We start from the raw sequence: 21701 nt of genomic DNA, 5'->3' as shown, positions 1-21701 counted from the left end.
CCACTTCTCTCCACAATTCTGATTTGCTACAATTTTTTTCTAACAAGAAAGAAAACTAGCAAACAGAATACAAGCCAATTATTCAAAAACTATTCCTAGGACACAAACGATTTCTACTCCCTGGGAAATTTATTCAGATTAAAATAGACTGCCATATAGGTTGGACAAAGAATAAAAAAGCATTTTGCCTACAGTTAATTCTGAAAAAAATAATTTGACCAAACTATTTTTTCATTTCAGTTAGTTTTGCAGCAATTTACACTGCATTATAATAAAAATGTACTGTCAGGGACACTGAGCCCATTTCAAAGCCTACCTCTGTAATGGCACATTTGGTAAACGTGAACGCGGCTTTCCCTGATCATTGCCGCGATGAGGAGATACTGAACGTGAGCGGTGATGAGTTGTTCTTTGCTGTTCTGGCACAGTTAATGTTGTAGATTTACTTTCTCTAGCACTAGACCTATAGCCTACTGGCAAGAGTATACACAGAAAACATTTAGTCAGTATTCTTCCGTAATGCAAACATTAACACAGAAATATAAAGTTACACTAAAGCAGCCATTGATCTATGAAGAATACATGTCATGCAATCAGTTAAGTATACCTACATAGAGTGTAACATATACATGCACTGAAACAGGTTACAGTTGGCTCAAAGGTACCATGGAGATACTAATACGAATATGACAGTTGATGCCTCAGACATTATGATGAGTTGGGATACTGTTTCAATGTAAATAATGAATGAGTTCGTGACTTAGTAACACAAATGAAGCGCTTGACAGGAAACTATAGTTAATATACAAGTCAATGCTTAGAAATATATTTAATAAATTTAAATAAATTTAAATAAATTATTCATTTCAATTTTTATTGTAGAGGATAAATTGGCCTCTTTAATAAGAAAACGAATATATTATTTCAGTTTTAATTAACAAAGAAGAGTAGGAGATCTTCACCATTATACTGATTAAGTATACCATTATACTGATTGTGAAACCACAAATAATACGGCAATTTTCAAATGTAGTATATGACTGAAGATGACGATCACAATAATGTAGAGAAAATGAACCCTTCTAAAGAACCAATTGCCAAATCTGCCTTACACATCTGAAACTACTCCATAATTATTTTAATTAGCATAATTAAGATAATATAGTTAACATATTGCAATTTGAAATTAATTATAACAGCTACTTTTCCCCTGAAGTTAAGGTTTATATTGTCTCTGATATGGTTAAGATAAAACAGTAATCTCAAAACCAAAATAAGAGTTTAGAGTTTAAAATTTTTTCACAAGGGTCACTGTCTTTTATTATCATAAGGAAAATTAAAAAATTATGTGGCCAAAGTAAAAACAAAAAACTATATTTACAACTACATAAAACATACATAAACCATAAATACATTAAATTTAACTGGGAAGCTAAAACTGTTGCTCACTTTTTACTTGGTAACTCTCACATTATCTCAAAAATATGTTATGAAACATCATGAGTAAAGGCAGGCTAATAGTCCCTAGCAGTTTATATACTGTGAATCCATGATCTTATGACTAATTTTAAGGGACTTCAAACATTTCATTACACTTACTTTGACAATATTGAGACCAAATAAATACAACCATTTTGTCACTCTGTAAAAACATATGTTTAATTATCATAAATGGTATAATTTATAATTTCAAATACTTTAATTTTTTATCTATCCAAAATACCAACTAAGCTATTGAGTTTTGTGTAAAAAGTCTGTTATTCAGATGTAATATTATATTGTAATTGTAAGACTAGAAATTATAATATTAAGGCTAGAAAGAGACCCACTAAGTTAACATGTAGTGCATACACTATTAATACATAGCTCATTGTAAAAAAAAAAAAAAAGTGACTGTTTTTTAAAGACAATTAATCCATAGTCTGAATTACTTAAACATTTTTAGTTACCATTTGGTATCAATTATACAATAATTTTATGGAAGGCCAATATTGACTTATGAGCCCTATTTCGAGATTTAAGTGCATATTCAAGGTATATAAATAGATTTTGTAAAATTAATTATTACAGAATAAATTTTAGAGAATTTTGGTATCTTGCTGTTAAAGATATATAATTAATTTGTTTCTTGGATTCTTTGTGTTTATATAGAAATTAATGTCTCTTTTGTCCTATTAAGAAGGGACTTTAAGGAAACAAGTGAAATCTTAAAACTTTTAATATATTAACAACTTTCAATGTAACTTAGAAAGTTCTGAATTCACAAAGAGAAAGTACACTGAAGGCAATGTGTACTATTTTGGTGACTCAAAGTCATTTTGAATATAACATATGCTATAATATTCAAAGTTTTAACATTTGACTCTAAATGATCTCAAATAAATATGCATTTATAGTTCTTTGCAATTTACAAAGAAAAAGTTCTTTGCTTTTTAAATTTATAGTTGCTTTTTACAAAAAATTTTATTTTCTTCACATGATGTTTAATTTATTGTTGACAACATGCACTCTATCTTCAGAACCATGACTGGTATCAAACTTTTTTTTTTTTTTTTCTCCCAGTCGGAATCTCGCTGTCCGCCCAGGCTGGATGATCTTGGCTCACTGCAATCTCTGCCTCCCGTGTTCAAGTGATGCTCCTGCCTCAGCCTCCCAAATAGATGGGATTATAGGTGTGTGCCACTAGGCCCAGCTAATTTTTGTATTTTTAGTAGAGATGGGGTTTCACCATATTGGCCAGGCTGGTCTGGAACTCCTGACCTTGTGATCTGCACACCTTGGCCTCCCAAAGTGCTGGGATTACAGGCATGAGCCACCGTGCCCGGCTAGGATGAAACTATTTTGTGGTAATCCCAATGTTTTAGTTGACTCAGAGTTAGATATTAGAGATTCTTTTTTCTCATTTTCTGGTTGAAGTTGCTAGATTCCTCACCTCAGATGAGGGCATTCTGTATATGGTCATTTTTATTCTTCTTAATCAGCTAAAATTTTTTACTTTAAATAACAATAAGGCTATAACTACAAAGTTAATAAAATGTGGCTCTGGCAGTCTCAACTGCTGAAAACCTGCTATATTTCCCTAACTGGAAAAAGATAGTAAGCACATGAAACAAAAACAGAGAATTTTGTGTTCTAGAAAAGCCAAGGCATTAGGAAGTTTAAGTTTTGGCTGTAGTAGAACATTTTGTATAGAGCTTTTGAGCTTCTCTAGATAATATACAACCAGGAACTTCCTTGAGTACATTAAACATATATAGAAGATGACTTCCATATCTAAACAAATTTTTTCTTCATATTGGATGCTAGAAATATAGAAGCAAGTTTGTAACCAACATTTAAAAGTACATAGGAATGCACTGTGCTAACTTATCACCTCATTTTATTTTAGCTTCTTGTCCTTATTTTACTGACTCATCTTTCCTCTTCACTTAAAATGTATTGTATATTACTATGTGACTAATGATATTTGCCATACAGATACTACCACATAATCACAATCGATCAATGAAGAGTGTATCTGAAAATATTAATGAATTACATGATCTCCTTTAATTTATGAGGAGATCTTTGAAACATAAAATATTACTTATTGGTTTTATAAGTTACTAGTCACATTCTATTAAAGTTTGACTCATTACATTTTAAAATGCTAAATAAAAATGAACAATATTATTTGAAAAATACTGCTTCTGTATAACAGAGATTATGCATGTTTGCAAACACTCTGAGGGACATGGTATATTTCGGTATGGAATATAGGTATATTTAGAATTCAGTGCTCCTTGTTGATACTTAAGCACTAATCCCATCTCTGGTGGATTCCATAACTCACTTTGACTTCTCACAAGATGTTATCCATGTTGCTCTCTCAGAGAAAGAGGAAGAAACTCATCATTTGTGTAAGCATTTATTTAATTGGCCATTTATTTCATTCACTGTCCTGTCTCATAACAAAAAATATGAAATTTCAGGTGAACAAAAATTGGGAACCACTCACCGAAGTAAATTCTATTTAGATAAACTGGTAATGACAACATTAAGGTTGATTAATGGTAAAGATTCTTGTTAGAGGTGATGTTTTTTCCACCAGGAATAATCTAATTCCTATTTGAATATCCCAAATTAATTTAAATGTATAATCACTTTACTCTTTCAATTTAATGACAAACTAATATGATGTTACATTTTGTGTGAACTTTTTTGTTGAGAATGTGTGTAATTATTATGGCCTTCTAAGAAATAAAAATAGAAAGCAAAAATGAAATGCTCTCCAGTATGATCTAAATCTCTCACCAATACACTGACATTAAAGATTAATATATAAGTATATAGATTTTCACAGCACTAGATTTATTATTTTAACAATATTTTCTACTTTCACACAGTGATTAAATACTACATTTTTGGCTGCGCATGGTGGCTCACACCTGTAATCCCAGCACTTTGGGAGGCCGAGGTGGGCAGATCACAAGGTCAAGAGATCGAGACCATCCTGGCCAACATGGTGAAATCCAGTCTCTACTAAAAATATAAAAATTAGCTGTCCATGGTGGTGCACGCCTGTAGTCCCAGCTACTGCGGAGGCTGAGGCAGGAGTATCACCTGAACCTGGGAGATGGAGGTCTCAGTGAGCCAAGATCGTGCCACTACACTCCAGCCTAGCGACAGAGTGAGACTCTGTCTTAAATACATACATACCTACATACATACTATATTTTCTCTGAATTATAGGGAACAAATGCAACTTTATTTTAGAGAACTCTCCATAATTTTCTCCCAGTTTTAGTAAAGTTGTATGCATCTCTCCAAACTGTGAAGTTAGTATGGTAGAATTTATCAACTTGAGCAAAACCATTGCCCTCAAATTAAGTACACTACCATCTGAGAAATTACATAAATGAAGGGCGTACATTTCAATATTGTCTTTAAAAACTGCCTTTAAAATTCATATTTACACATTTTAAGACTGTCTCTTTCATTTCTTCTTATTTGAATATTTACTTCTCCTCTCATTAGTAAATTTTTTAAAAGTATAGAATTAGTGCCAAGAAAGTCTTTATCACTTGATTTTACACACTTCTCTGACAAAAGTCAGATGAGAAACATTTAAAACGTAGAACATCACAGAAGTCTTACTAACTTACACAATGACAAAAAGATGTTCACTTCAAATGAGTACTTCATCTTTCTTAAACATATTACTATTTTAAAACATATACACACATTCTAGCTACAATCAGTGGGGAACATATCACAAAAGCTTTAAAAGTTATAGTCAGGCCACACATGCAATTTTAAACCTAGCCATGCACTTTTCTCAGTATTATTCCATGGAAGGCTACATTATTTTCAGAAATGGTGGAAGGAAAATCATAGAAATGCAATATAAAACATAGAACAACGGAATTTTTAATAACCCCATCTTTTCAAGATAAAATTCATATTTTCACTTATGCTCAGAGCATTGTGAAATAATGATTTGTTTCACCTAGTTAGCCATGTTTCTATGGAAGAACCTCACTAAAATAAGTGGGAATGCTAATTAGCAGAGACTAGTACATTTAAAACTTTCTTAATAATTTGAAATGTGGCCAGGCACGGTGGCTCACGCCTGTAATCCCAGCACTTTGGGAGGCCAAAGCGGGCGGATCACGAGGTCTGGAGATCGAGACTATCCTGGCCAACACGGTGAAACCCCGCCTCTACTAAAAATACAAAAAATTAGCTGGGTGTGGTGGCGGGCGCCTGTAGTCCCAGTTACAAGGGAGGCTGAGGCAGGAGAATGGCATGAACCCGGGAGGCAGAGCTTGTAGTGAACCGAAATCAGGCCACTGCACTCCAGTCTGGGTGACAGAGTGAGACTCCGTCTAAAAATAAAATAAAATAAAATAAAATAAAATAAAATAAAATAAAATAAAATAAAAATAATAATTTGAAATGTAAGTCACCATGGAATAATATAATACTGATTTCTCTGTGATATAAATCTTCAGTTTAGTATCCTACAGAGGTCTGGAAGCTGACAGAGAAAACAAGCAAAGCAGCACAGTGAAGCAGGGCCATGCTCTTCACTCACGCACCTGGAGGAACTACGCCAATACCATCATCAACCTCATAATCTGAGATGTCACTATCACTGATTCGCTGAGATCCTGCACAACAGTAAGGCAAACAGATACCTCTGTGTCTGGTTGGTTTATGAAATGTAAAGGACATTGTTAAACTTTTTTTAAAAAGTAAATTACATTACTACTGAAAACTTACGAAGACTAATACAGTACACACTGAGCTAATTTTAAAAGAAATGTTTGTTCTCTAAGGATAACATTTTATCAGTATTTTCTCCTCATTACACCAAAGACATATAGAAACAAGGGGACTTTACCAAGCAAGATTTTCTGATTAATTCTTTAATTAAAATATTATACTAAAAGCCTGTAGCACAGTATATACAGTACATTGTTTTCTACACAATTAAGTGCTTTCCTCTGCAGTTCAGAGAGGATAGGGCTGAGTGGAAAGGTTCAGAGACATTTCTTGGCTGGAGCTCTATTCAGCCTGTTTTATGAAAAAACATCAGGGCCCTTTATAAAATATTTATGTTTAGCTCCCCAAGTTAGTTACTATACTTCACTAAACATTGACTTTGAGGAAATTACTGATCAGGGAAACATCAACATGAAATATTTAATTATGTGAGAAAAATAATTTAGTTCCAGATTACCAAAATGAGGCGTCTTTCAGTTGTTAACTTAGAAATGTAGCTATGACTCCAAAATTACTCGATAAGTACAGAAAAAAGTAGCTTTTCCCAATCACTAGATGAATCGTAATAAACATAACCTTCTAATATTTTAAACAATATTTCTTATGAATAACTATTAAAATATTTATGAACTGGCTGGGCATGGTGGCTCTCGCCTGTAATCCCAGCACTTTGGGAGGCCGAGTGGGGTGGATCATGAGGTCAGGAGTTCAAGACAAGGCTTGGCCAACATGGTGAAACCCCGTCTCTACTAAATACACAAAAATAAATTAGACGGGCGTGTTGGCGCGTGTCTGTAATCCTAGCTACTCTGGTGGCTGAGGCAGGAGAATTGCTTAAACCTGGGAGGCAGAGGCTGCAGTGAGCCAAGATCATGCCAACACACTCCAGCCTGGGTAACAGAGTGAGACTCTCTCGGGGGAAAAAAAAAACAAAAAAAAACTACGAACTATAAAGTTATTAAGACCTCACATGTAGCAACCCACCAATGATGATAGAAATTATTCCATCAGTCAATAATCAACAGCTCAATTGGCCCTGTGCAAGAATTTTAATTCAGAGGTTTTTGGCTTTCAGCTCTGGAATTACTCTACTATGCTATATTATTTTCATTGTGAAAATGTAGAAACAGTTTTGCCAAGATTCTTCATAAAAATGAACAATTTTCCAATATTTTGATCTCTAATAAAACATTTGAAAAACAAAAACATCTTGAATTATTAATCACTAATTAGATCATTACAGCATAATTACTTTGTGGCAACTAAAACAACCTTAACCTACTTTGTAGCTTTTTGCTAGAGCTTTCTCCATGAATATGTCGCCTTGGCATGAAAGGTGATGGCTGAGGCAGAGGTAGTGAAGACTCATCATGTGTCTGAAGTTTATACCAATGCGGTTCATCATCTAAAAGCGCTGTCTCCAATTCTATGAGGATCTGAGAGGGTAATTCTCAAATTAAATCAAGTACCTTTATCAAAACATAATGTAATAGCAATCGTAATAAATATCACAAAACTTTATTAACTATTTGACTTAAGTTTTTAAAATATACATCACCTCTCCAAGAAATTCACTTTCTTCTTCTTGCACTCTGGGTTGGTCCCACACAGTTATTTCTAACATTCGTTCTCTAAAATCTCTACGATGTACATGTGAATAGACAAAAGTTTGATTCCATTTTGGTTCTAGTATTTTCTTTACTGTTTTGGTCCTCCTTTTACTTTTATCACTGAAAAATAAGTATGTTTTGTAAATGAAAAAGCAAGTATATGCTGCCATCTACTGTAGTCACATGTAAAACTGCCATTGATATTTATATTAACTTATAACTCATTGAAAGTATATAAAAAGATACTAGAGTTTAATAATCTAACTTCAATTACAATATAAGCAGTAGTTGTAATTATAGGGACACATACAAAGGTATATTCTAAATAATGTGTCGCTATCAAAGACTAATATGTCTATAAACAAGGTAATAGATTTCTTTTTTAATTGGCAGATTATTTTCAAATATTTCCAACACAAGGCTTGAGGGACTTCCTTTTTCAGAGATAATGTACTTTTATCTCCTCAGAAAGAATTATCTATTATGTTTTTAAAAAATATCCCAAAAGAGAAAATTCTACCTTTTCTATTAGTATAGATTTTAGGATTTTTCTTTTTTTCTAAAATTATTCACTACCTTCTATCTGGAAGAAAATACATTTTTACATAGGGATTTCGAGGACGCCCATCTACTCTAGCAGGTAGATCTGTTGCTTGCAGAACATTTACAATCAGCTGGTGTCCCACTTTATCATACCACAGTTTCACCTAGAAGCAATGAGGAAAGGAATTATTTGTAAAAATCATGAGGCATTACAATTTTACGTAAAACAAAATTAAAGTTATATTTAAAGGAGGAAATTTTGAATTACAATATAATGCAAAACAGATATTTCTAAAAACATACCAATTTGAAAGCATAAACACACAGAACTTTACTTTGCTCTTTGAGTACTTTAAATATAACTTACAACTGGCAGGCCTTCAGTGTTACTGTACATTCTCACATATCATTTTATAAAATAAAACTAATAATAATTTTTCCAAAAAACTAAGGGAAGAGGGAGATATAAAATCATTACTGTTGTTCTTAAATGTTAAAAAGAAGAGTTTGAGGATTATATGTGTCTAAATGATTATAGCATGACTAAATGCTTTTTCTGGTGTCACAGGTAGTTAAAATAAAAAAAAGAGTTTGGATATTAGGAATAAGACATACAAAGAATTAGAAGAGATCATAAAACATATTTACTGTGGGCCTATTTTATACAGGCACTGCTAAGTATTTCCTGGTATTTTTTGTCACATTTTTTTTTATTTTTTGGAGACATGGTCTCACTCTGTCACAGGCTGGAATGCAGTGGCATGATCATAGCTCACTACACAGCTTCAAACTCCTGGAACCAGCAATCCTCCCAGTTCAGCCTCCCAAGTAGCTGGAACTACAGGTGTGCACCATCATGTCTGGCCATTTTTTAAAATGTTTTATAGAATTGGGGATCTTGCTATGTTACCCAGGCTGGTCTTGAACTCTTCAGCCTCTCAAAGTGCTGGGATTAAAGGCCTGAGCCACTGCACCAAGCCCTCATTAAATTTTTAGAATTAACCTATTACACGTTATTTTTCATGAGAGAAGGAGGAAAAAACAAAGGATACAATACACAAACGATATCTTCAAACTACAAGAAGGCCAAATGATATTTCTATTAACCAAGATTTCATGACAGTAGACCAAAGAATACTGGGGAAGTAACATACTAAAATCCTGTCAAACTCATAAGAATTGGATTTTATCAGTCATTACAGTATCTGCCCTGGCAGTGGTAATGACACTTTAACAATGTCATCACCTTTAATTTTTTTCCTTTAATTTAGAAGTTACTTCTCATTCTATGTTTGAGTAAGCATATGCTGTTAATGGGTATATGTTAGAACATATCTGAGAGTCATCATAACAAAATAAACTAATTTAACATAGGATTAGCTTTTCATGGTAAGGAACAGATTAAGAATTCAAACCTGGATCTGTCTGATTCCCACTTGATACCTAAGATGTGGTTTTCACAGAACCAGAATAGGTTTCCATCCTCTTTTAAAATATGTGGAGAATACGAGAGATTTACACATACACTGAAGAAAAAGATGGCAGGGCAGATAAACCCAAAGGGTATTACAAAGATATTCAATACACTAAAAATAAAAGTTAAAACCATAAAAGCCCTAGAGAAATAAGCTTGTATAAATCTTCTCTGTCTCATTAAAACCAAGAGAAAACCACAAAGGCAGACCACAGAAATCCACACATTATCAGAGGAGCAAAAGGTCATTTTCTGTATAACAACTTGAAACAAATAGTCCGAAGTCCTTAAATTATAATATCAACATAACATTTTCCATCATAATCTACAAATATATGGCTCTTCATTATACTTAACCCTAGTTTCTTCACTCCAGGTTTCTCCAGATCACATAATAAGGCAATAGTGAGAAAATGGTAGCTTTTTCAGAGAGCTTTCAGTGGCAACGAAGAGTTTTGCCAAATGCCTTAGGAAGTTAAAAAGAATATTCCAAATTTAGGCTCTTCAGGCTCTAGGCTCATAAGGTTGTTACATAAATGGGGCATGAATTCCTAATATTATGTGTAAACAATTATTTACCTTAGAAACTTTTACACCAAAAATATGAATATTTACTTATGTTACCATTCATCAATTAATGTTCACAGTATCTGGCACATTGCAAGCACTCAGTAAGTATTTCTGAATAAATATGTGAATAAAGGAATAATTTAAAAATGCATGAAAAACTAATGAAGTAGATTATGGTGTTAAATGACTATGTATTGCAGGCTTCAAGGAAAAGGGAACATATTTAAAGACAGACTCAGACAGTATATGCAAATACTAACAGTCTCCAACATGTACAAAAAATACATACAGAAAGTTGCCCTGGTAAGACTTGTGGGGCATCTTTTAGAGCTCCAGGACTTGTTGGAGAAATAACAGAAATGGAAGGCCTTTCCATCTTCTGAGATTCAAAGGAACTTGAACCTAAAATAAGAAAAAAAGGTAATATTTGTAAGTGTAGAAAATATTTTTAATAAAATGTTAAATGCATCCTTATTTGCATAAAACCATAATTACTACCACTGATAACAGAACCTACTTTTAATGGGGTAGATTTTGTCTTCAGTTAATTGTCTATTTAAGAAATATTAAGAATGATATAATGAAGTGTTGTGCTTATTTCAATTGGAAATAATTGATCTACATTTCTGGAGTGCATGGTATTACACAGACTCTTGTATGACTTCACATATGGGTAAAGGTCTGCTTCAGCGATAAGGAAGATAGTGCCTGTTAACACTAATTATCTTGCCTAAAGTTCTTACTGAGAAATTAAAACGAATGCATACATAATATAATTTATGAACCACATCTAAACCAGATTTTGTCATTGTTTTAAAATCAGATATACCATCTATCTTAGTTTTGATCTTATAAATGAGTATCTTGAACCTCTGAAAATGCTACTTCAAGTAATTCACGACTAGTGATTTGCTTCAACTTCACACGAAGGAGGCTGGGTCTCCTCTTGGCTACTTGGTGGAGTTCTTCACTGTTCAAGTATACCCTGACACAGAGCAATATAGAGTGTTTATAGAAGGCTATTGATCCAGAAAGTATAACCTTGAACTCACCACCATTCAAACTTAGCCAATGCTTCATTGAGAAATACTGTTTATGAAGCATTGCCTGAGTATGTGCAATCCACACATTTTTTCTATAATTACAAATTAATTCTCATGTCATATTTTGTGCCCTCCAAAAACTGTTAGTGATAAAAAACAGCTCTATAAAATTGTTACTGTGTGTATTTTTCCAGGTATATTTAAAATACATTTCCTTGAGTCTCACAACAGGAACGTTGTTATTTCTAATAATGCTTGTTTGCAATATTATGGCAATCAGTGTATTTTTTAATCATATCAATAATATAAATTATGCAATTAGTCCCACTTCTTCTTTGTATTGATCACCAGAAAGCTCAAAGCCAAAACTGGGTACACCTCTAGCAGAACATGATGGTATGCATTTTAGATGATAACCCAGCCTAGTGTCTGTTTCCTTGTTTATCCTACTTTCATATTTTCTTCTCCCTTCTAATCACTATCACTGGTTTTCCCCTAAATCACCTTTTATTCTCTACTTCTATAACCTGGGTTCTGTAAGAACATCTCGGGAATCAAGTCCAAGTATTAACTTAATTCCCATCCATTGCAAAGAAAATATTTGGGTCACTTCTGCATTATCACTGAAAACTTAATTGTCTATACTTTATTGCACACAATATCATCTTCTCTCATACAGAAATGACTTTAATTCCCATATAGATAACTCTTTCAACCCTCTGGTTTCACAATCCCTTGACCCATTATGTTTAGTGAAGTTTACTCTACCCATTCATTTCTAAAAACAATCCACACACTTTGTTATTGTCAGGCCTCTGGGCCCAAGCCGAGCCATGGCATCCCCTGTGACTTGCATGTATATACACCCAGATGGCCGGAAGTAACTGAAGAATCACAAAAGAAGTGAAAATGCCCTGCCCCTGCCCTAACTGGTGACATTCCACCACAAAAGAAGTGAAAATGGGCCAGGCACGGTGGCTCACGCCTGTAATCCCAGCACTTTGGGAGGCCAAGGCGGGCAGATCACGAGGTCAGGAGATTGAGACCATCCTGGCTAACACGGTGAAACCCCGTCTCCACTAAAAATGCAAAAAATTAGCCGGGCATGGTGGCGGGCGCCTGTAGTCCCAGCTACTCGGGAGGCTGAGGCAGGAGAATGGCGTGAACCCGGGAGGTGGAGCTTGCAGTGAGCCGAGATCGCGCCACTGCACTCCAGCCTGGGTGACTGAGCGAGACTCCATCTCAAAAAAAAAAAAAAAAAAAAAAAAAAAAGAAGTGAAAATGGTAGGTCCTTGCCTTAACTGATGACATTACCTTGTGAAATTCCTTTTCCTGGCTCATCCTGACTCAAAAAGCTCCCCCACTGAGCACCTTGTGACTCCCACTCCTGTCCGCCAGAGAACAACTCCCTTTTGACTGTAATTTTCCTTTACCTACCCAAATCCTATAAAACGGCCTCACCCTTACCTCCCTTCGCTGACTGTCTTTTCAGACTCAGCCTGCCTGTACCCAGGTAATTAAAAAGCTTTATTGCTCACACAAAGCCTGTTTGGTGGTCTCTTCACACGGACGAGCAAGACAGTTATTTGGTAATACAATTATTTGTTGAAGTGCCTACCTAGTTTCTTCACTAGGCTGCTCTTGAGACTGAGCTGCTTAGCAATCAAACTGAGTAATCCAGTATCACAATAAATGTTTATGTAAATAGAACTATTCCTGATATATTAAGCTCTGTGAGGGTCCTGACTGTTATGATGCTGAAGAGTATTCCCAGTAAAGATTTTTTTTTTCTTTAAACCACATAAAAAAGTAGAGGAAGAAAAATCTTAAAGTAGAACTTCTTTGGATTTCCAGTTACTGGCATCATTGCCAACATCTAGTACCAATGGAGACATCTTTGGTATAGGAATCCCAATTCATTATATCAAATAACTAAAGAAAATTAGAAATCTTTACTTTCAATTAGTTCAATACTTTTATAATAACAAAGAAATCTTATACTCACTGGACTCCAGCGGAGGGTGGGAGCTCTCAGGAATCCGGGGAATGTCACTAAAAGAAACAGGATATGGTGAAAATCCCATTAGCTAAATGACCCTGCCTGAGGCAATCATAGCCCATTTTATGTGATGTGAAAAATCCTGCTGGGTCTTTACAGGTGTGGAAATGAATAGGAGTTACTATTAAGGCAACTACTAATGTGCATGAATGTCAAACACCACACAAAAAAAAACTGCAATAAAAAAGTTTTTATATATTTAAGAGCAAAATACTTTAACATGACAACAATCAGACTAATATTGTGGTTAAAATCACCACAATATTTTTACTACCAAAACAGCAGGTTTGGAAATAAAAAATGTTAAAGGTAACACTTTCCTTCAATTCTAGGAAATCAAAATGACACAAATTTTACAAATCAGTAATATGCTTTACAAACACATCTGAAAGAGTTTACTGAGTGAAAGGGATGGGAACATCTCAATAAAAAAAATGATATGGTGAATATCATGGGCAAAGTTAAATGAAAAGGATGAGTTGCTTTGGAAAGTAAAAATGGTTCAAGCTTGCAACAAAAAAGCCAAATTATTTTATATATGTGAATATATAATACATATACACATATATACCCTTTATAGAGATCCATATCTCTATACTGAAGTTAGCTAAATATATGGCTATTTACTATATGGTTAGAAAGTGACTTGTGAGACCACCCATTCCTGCCACACTGATAAATTACTCTGAAGAAATATATGTACTATAGTCTCAACTTAATCCATTACCCACTGTGCCCTTAAGAACCCTAGATCACCTTGGCTTAGGTATTATACTGCATAGGACTATATTACTTCTCATTTTTCAAAGATGTTTTAATATCAATTGAAGAAGATTAACAATATGCAAGTATTAACATGACATTTAAAGCAGACTGGAGTTAGCTAGTCTCAACAACATTATTAGCATATTTTTTAAGAATTTCTAACCACTTACCTTATGACCTAACTTCACTTTTTTTTTTCACTTTTTGGGGGAATGAAAACAAAAAGAGTTTTCCCTGTTTGTTCTCTGGAGTTGTCATTTTGACTATTTTGTGCAAAGTAATTCTCATAACCAACTATAATTTATACTTCTTAAAAATGACAATTCGGTCTAAGTTGTGTATTTTATATATTTTATTATACATTTTTGTATGACTATACATTTATATAAAATCATTTGAATGAATTTATAATTAAGAGACTAATTTATAATACCTAAAACCCACAAAAAACTATATTCTGCTACTTTCTTCTAAATTAATGTAAGCTAATAAAAGTAAATTGTAAAAAAAATCGAGGAACAATCAATTTTTAGATAGTATAACTTCTTAAAAAATCAGCTTCATAGTCCATTATGGAATCAGAATTTGAAACTCTAAAGCCAGGTACAAACTTTGGAATTTACGCGTCTTGTGAAAAAAGAATGGTGGCGAAGTTGTTGAAAATATGTCAAAGTGACTTTTAGTTAAAATTTATTCATGTTAATTGCTTCAGTAATATTTTCAGGCATAAATTTCCACTGGATGTTTACATATCCAGTGGAATTCTTTATTAGTTCTACCTACCAATTAGGGAACAATTAAAAGCATAAAGGTCAAAGATATTGTATTTGGTGGGTTCACAAAAAAAGTCAATACCTCAAGATGGCTGATGCCTCTTAGTGTGTACTGATCAATGTGATTGCAAGTTATATTTAGAACGATTCCTGAAATCACTATGCCACTAAATTATGAATATTTTCTTTTTCCTTTAATTATAGTTGCTAAACAGAACTACATTAAATATTACTATTAAAACACAGCTCTTTAGCCTGGGTAACAGAGCAAGACCATGTCTTAAAAAAAAAAAAAAGAAGTAGCTAAAATTATTTTTCTAGGATTCTAATAATGTATTTATTAGAAAGTTGGTATCACCTTTGATTCTGATTCAATTATAATCTTTGCATTCCACATCCTTTGACTTCTATAATCTATAAATTATAATTTTTGTATTCTATGTTCCTTTCAATTCTATAATCTATAATGTGTTTAGAATTTGGCTGTGTAGATGATTACTTCTTAATTAATTTTCATAAAAAGTAAAAATAATGTTACTCCAGTCTACTTTAATTGTCTGTTACTTTTTTAAGTCACCATGAATCAGTTCTGTTTTAGTTGTTGACTTTTAAACCACTATATATTTGAAAGTATTTGGCAAGTGCACAATGCTTGATTCTAAACTTTAGCTTTCATACTTTTGATTCATTTTCCAATTTACTTACCTCTTTTCCAGCCTTATATTTACCTCAGCACTAGAACATACGTCATGTAAAACTAGCATAAATCGTAGTATTGTTATTTTAAAAGTCTACATGGAAATGTACAACACTTTTGCAAATGTCTTCAGTGTTCACTCTTAATAATCACCAGTTAAAATTGGTTAAAAGCTTGCCTTTATTTTAGAGTTTTATATATTAATATTATTTGATATATGATCATACATTTTCATTCTTTGAGAATTATGATAATTATATTTTCTTGTATGTTTTGCATTGACATATATTCAAGAGGCCAATACAAATTAAAGGTTAGCACTTTTTCAACATAAAAAGCCTTGAAGTAATGGCTGTATTATATTTTGGAGAATAGGGAAAAAAAGAATCATTTCCAAGAATACATTTAAACATTAAGCCAAGTATAATAAAACAGTTCAAAATGTCTTTAAAAATTACAGACTGGCAAAATGAATATTTATTTTGGACCATGTGGGTTTGCCAAAAAAAGGTAATGATATGGGGAAATCTATATACATACATAGAAAATATCCCACTGGCTATAGATAATTACATTGTACAGAAAATTGAGGTTTTAAAAATATCATTATGACCAATTAAAATGTTAAAATATTTAATACTTCTCGCTTGATTTTAAATAAAAGTTGAAATTATGGGTAAAGAGACAGAAAAAAATGTTCTATTCTTTAGTAGAATAATAAAAAGTTCATGTAGACATATGAAATCATTAATATTTTAAATAACACAAGGAGTTTGTTAATGTCTCTCTTAAAGGAAATACTACTTATTAAATTAGAATTACTTAAATATATCTGCCATTAAAAGAAAATTTTACTTTATATTTCTCTTGCAAAAAGTACATATTGATATTTTTTGATATTACAATTATTAAAGTGTGGAGCTTCTAAAATGTAGTGAAGTAAACTCAGTATTCCAGTTAAAAAATTAAGAAATTTTTAATGATCTAAAAATGTATGCCCATAATTGATGAAAAACTATCCATGTTAACATGTACTGTATGAATGTATAAAATTCTTTTTAAAACCCTACTAATACATGTAATTTACTAAACTTAAGAAGTAAGTTTTTTTAGCCTTACCCAATAGGCCTTGAAACAATAATTTCAACTTGAGGTTCTGATTTTGATTCTAAAATAATGTTGTAAACTTCTTCATTTGTAGCTCCCGGCAGGGGTTTACCATTCCATTCTAGAACTTCATCCCCTTGAATTTAAAAAAAAGGGTATTTTTTTACCTTATATATTCTGTTTATTTTTCGTATCTTTTCTCTTTTTTAACAAAGAAATGCAAAACATATACAAATAGTTTAATTGTCTAGGCTCTGCTTTCAAAAGCAAATTGATTGCCATATAATGTCAGCTAAATGGTTCTTCTAAACACTTTTTCTTTTCTTTGTTTTTCTTTTTTTCCCCCAGAATATTATTGGTGACTGGAAACAGTACAATACAAAACTACCTTTGTCTTTTGAGATATACCAGAAATCATATAAAAATAATCTCATGCTATGGGATGGAATTAGCACAGCCTATTTGGAAACATTAAAAAATAATAATTAGCAGCATGCCCTCCATATAATAAATGTAGGCGGCTCTATTTTTGAAATATTCTTATTAAACTGTGCATAAATCCTGTTTTATTTTTGGAAGAAAGAGCAATTAATATTTGTTAGCATGAATTTCCCAATTACAAGTCATGCTTCAATGTCTTCACCAGATGCACAACAGAATAAAAATGCATGAAAGGATTTGAATTCACACCCATCAGTTAACGCAGGTAGCTATGGCAAAATTACAAAGCAAGCAGATGTAAAACTGTTGCATGACAGTTAACCCACTTCCAGATGTTCAAAACACATATATACTATACATAATCTATATTGTGAACATTAAAGTACAAGTAGAAAATACTTTAACAAAACATTAATATAGTACGTAGTAGTTTGTTAAATATTCTAAGATTAATCAAGGGGAGCTAAAAGATATTGCGTTAAAAAAATACAGGCTAACAACTTATAGTTGTTATTTTAACTACGGTTTTCACACCATAGGTCACGTGAAAAAAACTATTTATTTTCATAAATATTTAAGAAGTTGTAGGTACCAAATGGTTCTCTGTCTTAGACTCTTCAATTCAAAATGGTAGTCTCAGCTGAAATATTCCAACCTCATTGATGCACTGAGGTGTCTTAATTTGTTGATGTTTATGCTTATTTTGTTGTTCTCAGTATCTAGAACATTTTATGAGCAAAGTAAATTTGTGTTGACATACTGGGTCAATATCATCAGTGTACATTTTACAGCCAAGTATAAGCATAAAATCTTTTCAATGTGTAGCTAGAATTTTTTTAATAAAAGTAGGAAAATTGCTTTGCTAGTATTACTTTAAAGTAATTATATTTTCCAGTTGTTTGCTCACTGAAGAGTAAAAAGCAAATATGTGAAAAGTACATGATGCTGCTTTGGTTTGGTAAGATACTATGGTAATCACCAATTCTTTTTTTTTTTTTTTGAGACAGAGTTTCACTCTCGTTGCCCAGGCTGGAGTGCAGTGCCGTGATTCGGCTCACTGCAACCTCCGCCTCCCAGGTTCAAGCAATCCTCCTGCCTCAGCCTCCTGAGTAGCTAGGATTACAAGCATCCACCACCATGCCCAGCTAAGTTTTGTATTTTTAGTAGAGACGGTGTTTCACCATGTTGGCCAGGCTGGCCAGGTCTCCTGAACTCAGGTGATGCATCCGCCTCAGCCTCCCAAAGTGCTGGGATTACAGGTGTGAGTCACGGTGCCCGGCCACCAATTCTAATAGACTGCCCTAAGCTGTTACCTAGAAAAGCTTTTCAAATAGGCAATGAACATACTTCACTGTAAAAAAAAAAAAAAAAAAAGAAAAATGATAATTACAAATTTATAATACATCAAGAGTGCCTTCAAAATTTTTTGACCAAGAAAAGAAACAAAGTTGACATCATGGTCCTGTACACATATAATATGAACACTATATATATATGTGTGTGTGTGTATATATATACATTCATATTATATGAGTACATACATATATATACACACTAAAAAATTTGTAAAACAATACTCACCCTGATTTTTCTATTTGATTATGTTCTACTTCAATTTTTTAAAGTGGTAGGTGCAAACGATTAAATTGATTTTACTACCCAATAATAAGTTGCAACCAGCAGTTTGCAAAAGCACTGCATTTTAAAACTCTCCTTTTCATAAGCAGCAACCTGGACACATAACTTTTAATATAAATTAACTTAATACATATGCTTATTTATTTACAGATTAATAATTCCTAAACCAGAATGCTTTTTTTTTTTTTTACATTATTTATGTGTGGATAATCAAGCAGGGATGTAGACAACGAGGGTACAAAGATGAAAATGACATTTTATTGGTCTTTAAATTTGGTCATGAAGAAATGATACAGAAACAAATAACTTTAATAAAATATTTTATATGCAACAATAGAAGTTCATTTGAGAACCAGAAATAGAGTCAAGTGGTGCCAGGAACATAGTAATTAGTTATTGTTCCAGGTGAGATATTAGGAACCACTTTAGAATTAAGGCAACTTCAGATGAATTGTGAAGGATGGAAAGGCCTTCAACAGGAGGAGTAGAAAACTAGGTAGACAAGAGTCATTGACCACGTCTTCTAGGTGGGAAACAGCCTGACAGGAACCTACAGGTGGACCAACATCCTGGACAGCTGAAAGTGTTAGTAGAGGACAAGCCTACAGAGCTTTGACTTGAACAAATGATAACTAGGAAACACTGAAGGATCTTCATAATAAAGAGAGTGTCAGTGTCATTTTTGTGTTTTACAAGGTTAAATGAAGTAGCAGTACAGTGCATAGACTTGAAGCGGGGCAGTACTGGATAAAGATATTGCAAGATTAAAGCAAGATTGCAAATGTTAAATAAAAGTCACATTGATTTTAAAAAAACTGGCTAAAGATGTTTATATGCAAATAATTCTATTTGCAAATATGCAAATATTTAGTCAGTTCCTAAATTATAATGTAAATCAAATAGGATATATGATTGAGTCTGTAAAATCACTTTACTTTCTTCAAATACATAAATTGCTTAGAATGAAAAGTACACTTGTCTGCTTTATAGTTAAGCTGAGCTTTTAACATTTCAGATTTAAGTTTCTCGGGCTCTTGGCTCTTGAAATGAATCATTAACAGATATTTTACATAGAACACCCCTCTTCTTTTACTTCCTAAGTAACTTCCCATTAAAACATAATAATGTGTGTATAATGTGTATATAATGTTTATAATGTGGTCTGCAAACTCAGGTTTCTGTAGTTAAAGTTATCTTACATTAGCCAACAAGGGATTCTCAGACTTTCTGAGGCTTATTTTTGAGTCATTAGACAAACACACACTCAGTTTACTGACACAATAAACCCTGAATGAGTTATTTTCCTACTGAATCATAACTGGTACTTCATAAGAAATAACAGTGTAACATATCTCTATACATATTCAAAGTCATATAGCAGATGGAGAAAAATCCATCTGTATGGAGTTTTCTTCCTATACACCTGCACAGCAAGTCCTTGTCAAATTAAAAAAAAAAGAAAAAAAACTAAAATGATTTTGAACTGATATCCTGGTAAACAAACACACTGAAAAGTCTTTAAGAGTCCTATAATATTTTGCCAAAGTTTTCAAGAATCACTAACTTAAGGTTTAAAAGTTAAGAATATCACCTGGAAATGTAGTCTGTGTTATGGGTTATTAATCTTTAATTCCACAGTTTAGCCAACTGTGTTTCCTTCATAGTTGTCTGGCAAATACATGAACAGCCATCTAACAAAAATATTTCTATTAAGCTCTGCAGTAAAGTCAACTGGAAGAAATATTTTAATGTGATTTTAACAAAAATGAAAAGTTAACTATTTACTAAAAATAGATTTTAAAATGTGTTACTATTTAATATATGATACATTAACATACATTAAATAATTCCATTGTGCCATGTTCAGTTATAGGGCAACAAAAATACATTTCTAAATACCAAGAGGCAGCACATCTGCATGAGTACAGTATATGCCACTTTTAAATTAACTAATATTTTATTATACAATCTATGTAAGAAATGTTATAATGATTATGTTTTACTAAAAACACTGCTCCTGAATAAGTGTTTCAGGACTGCTCTGAAAAATTTGGTAATTACTGTAGCTTAAAATATAAACTAAATAACTAAATAGTGATATAATTTTTTTTTCATAAATTGTTTTAGATTTCAAGTTTTGTAGCAATATTATGATGTCATCTCCAAAACCGAGTAATTCTTCTATATTTTACATCTTTTTATTTTTATATAAATAAAGAAGATTCCTATCCTTACTCTCCAGATTGCTGCTGATGTAGAGTTACCTACTATTGCAATTGGTAAATATTTATATCAGGAAAAAAATCTGTATTCATGCATTAAAATTTAGTGACTTCATTGATACATACGTACATATATATATGTACGTATGTATGTATAAAACTAACCCCAAATTGAAAACCACCAACTCATGTTCATGTATGGAGAAAACACTGTTTAAATATTAAAAAAAGAAACTTTACCTGCTCTTAGGTGTCCAACTACATCTGCTAGGCTACCCTTCTTTACTTTGGTGATGAAAGCACCAAGTCGTCCTAAGTCAGTCATTTTTCCTCCAACAACCTGGATAATTACAAATTTTTAAGTTTTCAAGACTCACACCAAAACATAAGCTTATTAGTTTGAGGAATTAATCCTACATTCTTTTATGATGTACTTGAAATTGCATGTAGAAACATTAATGAAGCGAAACACATTTTTTTTTTTTTTTTTTT

General features: G+C 32.6%; 1 protein-coding gene across 5 annotated transcripts in view; it reads right to left on the bottom strand.

Annotated features, from left to right (window-relative positions):
* Positions 1-21701, bottom strand: part of RIMS1 (regulating synaptic membrane exocytosis 1) — a 501191-nt gene that overhangs the window by 144977 nt on the left and 334513 nt on the right. For 3 of the 5 annotated variants that reach the window (XM_011987097.1, XM_011987100.1, XM_011987101.1), the window contains 9 exons: positions 21450-21549; positions 16921-17044; positions 13513-13559; positions 10754-10866; positions 8454-8584; positions 7826-7997; positions 7550-7703; positions 6081-6152; positions 317-473 (listed from right to left, as the gene is read on the bottom strand). In XM_011987097.1, the coding sequence (XP_011842487.1) occupies positions 317-473; positions 6081-6152; positions 7550-7703; positions 7826-7997; positions 8454-8584; positions 10754-10866; positions 13513-13559; positions 16921-17044; positions 21450-21549 (1070 nt within the window). The remainder of the gene's footprint in view (positions 1-316; positions 474-6080; positions 6153-7549; positions 7704-7825; positions 7998-8453; positions 8585-10753; positions 10867-13512; positions 13560-16920; positions 17045-21449; positions 21550-21701) is intronic. The other 2 variants (XM_011987098.1, XM_011987099.1) reach the window with 1 other exon arrangement.

Source organism: Mandrillus leucophaeus, unplaced genomic scaffold (assembly GCF_000951045.1).
Source record: "Mandrillus leucophaeus isolate KB7577 unplaced genomic scaffold, Mleu.le_1.0 Scaffold300, whole genome shotgun sequence".
NCBI classification, from domain to species: domain Eukaryota; kingdom Metazoa; phylum Chordata; class Mammalia; order Primates; family Cercopithecidae; genus Mandrillus; species Mandrillus leucophaeus.
This window is presented reverse-complemented; position numbering and strand designations above follow the sequence as displayed.